Raw genomic sequence first — 8,562 nt, forward strand, 5'->3', positions numbered from 1 at the left:
AGCAGGTGGTGGTGGGGACTACCTGGATAGGTGAAGTGAAAGTAAGCAAGGGATTAAATCAGGAGAAAATGACTTAAGATGACATGAAATAACAGAGAAGGATTATGACAGCAGATGATGAAAGAAGAATAAAAACGATGATGATGATGATGATGACAATAATGATTATGGCAATTATAATAATGGTGGTGGTAAAGACAGGATGACAATGTGGAGGATGATGATGAGAATGACAGAGGAAGATAAGAAAAGATGAAGACAGTTGAAAGGTAATGACTTAAAATAAAAGAAGGGATACAATTGTTGAAGAACTTACATTGAGGTGGTCCCTTGTTTTAGCATCTGGTTTCATGTCACGATCTGTTGGACCACGTCGAAGGCTTCTCACAAGCTTGTGGTGTTTGCTTTCCACTAGATTCTCCTACAACACACACAAATAGTAACAACAATGATGATGATGATAAATAGTGAAATAGCATTGCACAATGTTTTGTTTTATTTTCATAGTGTTAGTGGTTGTGATGTGGCAGAGGTGGTGTTGTGCTTCATTTAATATAGTAAAGCAATGTGAGCTCATTCAACCTACGCATCTACTAACACACACAGATACAGAGGCTTACACAAATATGTACATCTTACAGACATACAGACAGTTAGTTGTGTAAGCACACTAATATTTAAAAATTCTCCCTCTCTTGCACAACACACACGCATTTATAAAATATACAAAGTAGCTGTCTGGATTTAAATGATTAAAATACCAGTACAGTGTAGGTTACAAATATGAGTACAGAATTATATCTAGGTTTGATAAACATTTTCTTTGTTCACTGTTCAGTATGAAGGAAGGGGTTTAGCGCCACTGACCCTCACAGAGGCCTCCAAGAGTGGTGCACTTGATGACAATGTCCTGTTTAAACAGTTGCAGATCAACATCTGTAGGAAAGACATAAGTAGGGAGGGTGATTCCAAAGGGAGGATATTCTGGGAAAAAGGGATGGATACAATGGTTAGTGTGGAGCTGGTGAGGTGCTTGGAATGCAACTAAAGTGATGAAAGACAGAGAGAAGGGTGGTCAGAGGTGCCTGAGTGATAGAGGTATGAGACTAATCCACTCTGAGGAACAGGAAGGAGAAGGCGATAAAAAGAGGCAATATATCTGTGAAACTAGAGCCCCGTGATTAAACCAAGGGACTTTCATAACTATCATTATTGCATTATTACAGTACGGTGGCAAACTAGCAGAATCATTAGCATTCAGGGCAAAATGCTTAGTGTTTTTCATCCGTTGCTACAGTTTGAGTTCAAATTCTGCAGAGGTCGACTTTGCCTTTCATTCTTTCGGGGGCAATAAAATAAGTACCAGTTGAGTACTGGGGTGAATGTAATTGACTTAACCTCCCATCTGAAACTGCTGGGCTTGTGCCAAAATTTGATACCATTATTGTATTATTACAGTACTTATTTACGCCTGGGCTGTCTACTTTGTGTCATTGTAGTAATAAAGTTGTACCACTAACAATGTTTATATTTTTTCTAAGTAGCTTTTAGTTACTTTCTTTTAGCTGTTTGGAAGGCTGAGGCAACTGAGCCCTAATGAGTTTTTTTTTTTTCACTGTTCTGTATGAATGAAGCTCAATCCTTATCCAAGCTCCTGGAAGCCGTGTCACTTGGCCCATGGGGCCTAAGTTTACAGTGAGACCAAATACATCATTAATTATGAAGCATGCACTTGTGATAATTTTTTCTTATTGGTGGGAAAATTATAACAGAGAGGATTGCATAAACCTTTATATGTTTAGAAATAGCAGTCAAAAGCCACTATAAACATGTAAGGGTTTTTACAACCCTCTCCATTATAATTGTGATTTATTCATAATTATAAACACTCTTTTATGTAATTTATGATTACATGTTTAACGACTGATATATGCATAAATAATTATTAATTGTTTATGATATATCCTTTGTAATGTATTATTACATTCCTTTTTAATTATCTAATTTGCTCACTCATATCTGGTGTTTTGTGGTGGCTTGAATTAGCGGTCCTTTCTCATAAACGCTGTGCATGACATTGGAATTCAGAATTTGAATGTGCAGATAGAGGTTAATACATTATTCTTGCTGGTTAGGATAGATGTAAGCCCCAAGGTATGATTTTGCATCAATTTGTATCTATATGAATATTCGCCTAATGAAAGGAATGGGACAATTATATTGTTTTATATCCGTTATTTTATGATATGGTACATGATATGGTATAATAGGTTCCTAACCTTGAAATTGCAATAGACAATTAACCTTTTATTTTCAAATTGTGGATTTTATATGTCATGTCACTTGCAGACAGCTTTATTGTGAGGAAATATGAGTGATAATAGTGGCTTTATAGTAGTTTTTGACTACTATTTTTAAACATGTAAGGGTTTTTGCAACCTTCCCCATTATAATTGTGATTTATTCATAATTATAAAAACTCTTCTTTAACACACACACACACAAACAGACCGGGTGTTTGGGCTAAATTTAATGATTTTTTATGTTTCCTTGTTATCAAGAACAGCTTGATGTATTGGTGAACAGTCAATGGTGTTGGAGAAAATAAAGATTAAAATTGTAGTAGAGAAAAAGTTAGCTGACATGGAAGACTAGAAGCCATCTCAATGCTGGAAAAGTGTTGTGTGATGATAATTTGTGTCAGATCAAAATGCCAACTTCATGACTGCTCTGTGAGCACATTAAAGGAAGTAAGACATGACATGGACATCATGAAAACTAGAGCTCATAGCCACATGGTCACACCTGCATCTATTATGACAACACATCATTATTTAATGTCCATTTTCCAATGTTGACATGGGTTGGATGGTTTGATAGCAGCTGGTAAAGCCAGGAGTCGCACCTGGCTCCTTTGTCTATTCTGGCATAGCTTCTACGGCTGGATGCCCTTCCTCACATCAACCACTTTATAGCGCACACTCGGTGCTTTTAATGTGGCACCAACATCAGTGCTTTTAAAATTACACATGAAATATTAGAAGTTTAAACATTTAAATTATTTATTTTAACTTTCTAAAAATTTAAAATGCAGTGTCCAGTTAAAATCTGCATTAAATTTTTTTTTTAAATTAAAAATAGATTCCACCCCACCTGAAATCCTGAATCCCAAATGTACAAAAACAAAAATCTAAAGACTGTTACATATCTATTCGTTCTTAAAATGTTCTAGCAGATACGAACATGAATAAGCTGAGTGCTGTTGTATTTCATCAATGGAGATTATCTCCTCCCTTTAGATGATGTGTTTCCATAACACATATGATTCCTTGACATTAGGGGACTTTGAGAGACATTGCAGTGTTTCAACCACATTGTGTGTCTCGTCGGTAAAAGCTACTCTGGATTAATGAACTTAAACAAGAGTAATGTCTCTTGCTTCTACAAATCAGCAAACAAATTATTTTCTGATGCATGCTGATGTCTGCCAAACAGATAACAACTCCTTGGGTATACACAAAACATTGAGAATATAAACAATAACATATCTATTATCCTTAATCTTATCTATAAAAGGCAAATTTTCTGTGTGTGCGTATGTTTAAAATTCATACATTTACACAATTCCAAATTTCTTGTATGCTCGAAATGAGGAGCAAATGGACAGGTGACAACTGATGAGGGGTTGTTCTTTGTGATACTTGTCCTGTTTTCCGTTTGTTTCTCTCATTGTTTGTGTATTTGTTTTTGTGTTTAATATTGTTTACTGTTGGTGATGTACTGTACCCATATATGCATGGCGCTCGGTCATACATGCACAATTGCTAGCATCGTCGAATTTGCAACTGGAATATCATACTGATGAGGTAATGAAGAGTTTTTCTTTCTAAGCCAGAAACGCATATATATATATATATATATATATATATATATATATATATATATATATATATATATATATTATTTATGTATATATATGCGCATATATATATTATTCATATATGTGTGTGTGCGTGTGTATGCACATATATATATATATATATATCATCATCATTTAACACCTTACAAGATAGCAATTTGGGAGTCATACCAGTGGATTCCTCATGGTCGAAAATGCCTGGAATTAGCCATTTGTTTTTTTTTTCTACCTTCCTAACAGGTGAATTTTGCATTAAAAATAATTTTAAACCATAACTTCTAACAATTTTCAAGTCCGTGCATTTGCAAACATGAGTTAAGTCCCCTTCTAGCGACGGTGTAAATAGAGACAGAGAGAGAAAGACAACAGATTTTTAAAATTTCGTCTTTTTAGTGAATGATACACAATATAAACGATATTCTCCGTTTCTCCACAACTAATTTCCAAATTTGCTGAATCCGTTGCTCTACTCATAGCGAGTAGACCCTCTCCTTCGCAAACAATCAGCTGTTATTTTGTAAACAATGTTACGAAACTGTTCATGTTTTCAAAAGGATAGATCTGACTCTCACATCTCTGCGGGAGAAGATAGTCCTCTCTATTCCTCTTACAAAACTTACGTCCGGGTACCAAATTTGCCTCAATTGATGGTATTACTCAGATAATCTTAACTTCATCCTGTGCGAAGCCGGGCTATAGTGCTAGTTGATATATAAATATATGCATGTATGCATATATATATATTATTTGTATATAAATATATATATACATACACACATTTACATAAAATATACATACACATACATAACTCTACACACATTTATACATATAGCATTAATAAGAATTATTTGTAATATTTACCGTAGATAACATGGTACTGCTGGTCTCAAACGACAAGACGAAAATATAAAACTGGAGACACAACCAAATATATGACAAGTTCTTTACAACTTTAATGTGGTTACTAGTACCAGTAGCCTCAAATACCCTGGCTGTAAGCTGTGTGTATACAGCATATACACACACAGACGCATGGATATTACATATGCACACACATTTTATGTTATCTAATTACACACATGTACATATGTATAATACACAAATACATAGATTACAAAATGTACACACAAACATATACAGATATAATCGTACACACACACACACAAAAATGTCATTGTAGGTAAAAACTCTCTAAGTCCATATATAGTCAGCTCTAAAAAAAATAAACACTAACTCCTCTTCCACCCATAACCACTATCCATTAACACAGCCACACTACCATCAGCACCACATGCCAACCACCCACTACCAATGTCAGAAAACTATTAGAGGCCACAACAATAAAATGTTACTTTCTCACAAAATGAAGTCCAACTAATTAAGCATTATTATCTTTTGTATTTGCTTTATTTTGTTGTTAATTAGATACTGAACAATTAATGATAATTACTAAATTACAAACTGAACTCAAATCTCTAAATCTCTCTCCCCTGTCTCTCCTCCTTGGTCTCGTCTAAAAACATTTTCTATCTCACTGAATGTAAATAACTCCACCAATTATGGCAACAGAACAAAAATATAATCTATATTGTACACAAGCCAATTTGAAAATCATTTAAAATATAATTTTCACTGCTGATATGGTGGAACACACACACACACACAAATACATATACAAAATCATTATCATTTAATATGCACTTTTCCATGCTTGCATGGGTCAGATGAAATTCGTTAAGGCAGATTTCTCAAGGCCAAATGTCTTTCTAGTTGCCAACCCTCACCTGTTTGCAAGTAAGGTGATATTCCCCTATGGCCTGACATGCTTTTCACACTCCTACTTTTCACAGAAGAAACAAACAGCACCAGTTGTATGGCAGTAACGTTCATTTACAACCTTTACATGATGTCAATACAAGGGTAGGCATAAACACAAACGTGTGTGTGAGTGCGTACACAAGGGGGTGCTGTAAAGTTTCTGGCTTTAAGAGAATCACAGAAGGCCTGGTTGGAGGCCCAACCTTCTCAGTTCTTTTACAAGGTTTAGAAAAACTGAAGGACTGCTGCAATAAGCATGTGAATCTGAGAGGGGGATATGTTGAATAAAATCATAACAATGTTTCTTTTACCCATAGTCATGAACTTTCAGCACTCTGTCATACACACACGCACATACAATGAGTTTCTTTCAGTTTGCATTTACCAAATCCAGTCACAAATCTCTGAGCATTCCTGGTAATGTAGTGTGAGATTGATCATATGTGCAGGTCTGTGTGCATGTAGTGTAATAGTGAAGATGTATAGTAGTGAAATGATATGGTAGTGTAGTGTAGTAGTAAAGATGTGCGGTAACAAACTCGTATGTGCATGTGTGTTATTTCTTTACTACCCACAAGGGGCTACATACAGAGGGGACAAACAAGGACAGACAAACGGATTAAATCGATTATATCGACCCCAGTGCGTAACTGGTACTTATTTAATCGACCCCGAAAGGATGAAAGGCAAAGTCGACCTCGGCGGAATTTGAACTCAGAACGTAGCGGGCAGACGAAATACCGCTAAGCATTTCGCCCGTTGTGCTAACGTTTCTGCCAGCTCGCCGCCATTCGTATGTGCATGTGTGTGTATTGTGAAAGTGTAGTGCAGCTGTTTAATGCATACTATAAATATAAAAATGTATGCATAGGTTCTTCAGGTTACTGAAGTTCAATATAGATTTATAGAAGAAGTCACACATGGTCAAGACTACAATGTCAGGTTACAAGTCGGAGCATTAGTGATTGCGTTATACGTCTAGTGACATGTGGGCCTTTAATTTAAGGTTATTATTTTAAAGCATGTTTCAAAATAACAACAAGCACTATTGGTGGAAAGAGGGGAAATAGACAGGATCAATAAGGGAAGTAGAATCAGATTTGTTATGATATTCTTTTTGACTGGGACTTTGGTAAAGTGTATGTGTGGGAGCGCATAGGTATGTGTGGGCAAACATTAATATTATGTGAGCAAGTGTGTGCTCTATGTGCTTGTGTGTGTGTAGACATGTAAATATGTGTGGGAGTGTGAGGCTGTGTAATGTGTGACTACAAATACGTGTGAAGCAGCTAACACACACACATGTATACATATATACACACACATGTATACAGAAGAAGAGCTGCTCTAATTTGGGGCAAGATATGACACAGAGGCCAAGCTGTATACACTCTTGTATCCTCTCCTTTGTGCAACATCAGTGGGAAGAGAAGGGAGAGCTTGCCATATGAGAAATTGTAGGCTTTTTATAAAAAAAAAAACCCCAAAATACAACCCCTTTTTTTCAGGTTGGTATCTTGGAGAGGAACTTTTAAATTGCAGATACATGGTGGCCAATGAGCAAAGGAGGCCTCAAATGGACAATGGCATGAACGGTGGAGTGGATTCTGTCAAGATTTGAACTCTGAATATAGTGATGTCACTACACATCACAAGATATTTTGTCTGACACACTACTAATAATTCTAATATAGACACAAGGCCTGAAATTTTGTGGTTAGTTTGATCATGATCCAACTCTGTTTCCCATAATGCAATGTATGGTTGGTTTCTTTTATGTTTTCTAGACTGAGCATCTCTAGCTCTCACCTTTTGACTGTATACACACTCATTCTCTCTTTTTCTCTCTCTCTTTCTCACACACAAACACACACACACAATTTTTCTCAACCCTGTCACTAATGCAGGAGGTTTAACTCATCCACACTTCCTGAAACTGAAATTAATAATTGCTCCATTTTGAAACCATTCCAAGACCACAATATATCACTGGTACAGTTAATAACCATGATCAAGAAGGATTTCCTAAACATGAGAATTCACTCTTCTAAAATTGGGTAGTCCTAGACCTCCTCCGTACACAACCCCTCTATCATCTTTTCATAACACTCCTACTATTCCTCATGGTGGGGTGAGAGATAGTGAGGGCGGTAGTGAAGAGACAGAAAGAGAGAGAAAGAAAGAAACGAGGAGAGAAAGAGAGACAAAGAAATTTAGGGAGAGTTGATGTTTTATTAAAAGTAGTAATGTTGATGGCGACAGTGGGAGTAATAATAAAAGAGAGAGAAAGAGTGGGTTTGTACCCATCCTAAAAGAGGTCACCATCCTTGAACTCTCTTGCCAGTAGCTATAGTAAAAAAACTTTCCAAATTAAAAAGAAATCCCTCCTCCTCCCTATCCATCTCTATGGTGGTAGTGGTGGTAGCCAGGGCATTTAGGGATGATGGTGATAGTAAGTGATGTGAAAGTCAGTGTTGATGGTGGTGGAGGGGAAGACTGAAGTCAAAGGTATTGATGGTGGTGGCTTCAAAAGTCTGAATGGTGTGTGTATGGCAGTTGTGGTGGCAATGGTGGTGGTTGAAAACAAGAGAGAGAGAGAGAGAGAGAGAGAGAGAGAGAGAGAGAGGTTAGACAGAAAAAAATTGTGCTGACCCCTGAATGAGAAAACAAAAGATGTTTATCATCCAGTTTTGCAATAAGTTCCAAGTTGACAAATTATACCATTGTTTATTGCTTCAAAAATATTGGTCAAGTTTAATATGTATTCAATGTAGGAGCTAGTTTAAAAGCCACCTAATAAAGCAGCTTTTAAGTTAGTATATATA

General features: G+C 36.2%; 1 protein-coding gene across 1 annotated transcript in view; it reads right to left on the reverse strand.

Annotated features, from left to right (window-relative positions):
* Positions 1-8,562, reverse strand: part of LOC106868964 (phosphatidylinositol 3-kinase catalytic subunit type 3) — a 77,725-nt gene that overhangs the window by 33,086 nt on the left and 36,077 nt on the right. Inside the window, exon 7 of the mRNA XM_014914439.2 lies at positions 317-421. Coding sequence (XP_014769925.1) covers positions 317-421 — 105 coding nt within the window. The remainder of the gene's footprint in view (positions 1-316; positions 422-8,562) is intronic.

Source organism: Octopus bimaculoides, chromosome 17 (genome assembly GCF_001194135.2).
Source record: "Octopus bimaculoides isolate UCB-OBI-ISO-001 chromosome 17, ASM119413v2, whole genome shotgun sequence".
Lineage (NCBI taxonomy): Eukaryota > Metazoa > Mollusca > Cephalopoda > Octopoda > Octopodidae > Octopus > Octopus bimaculoides.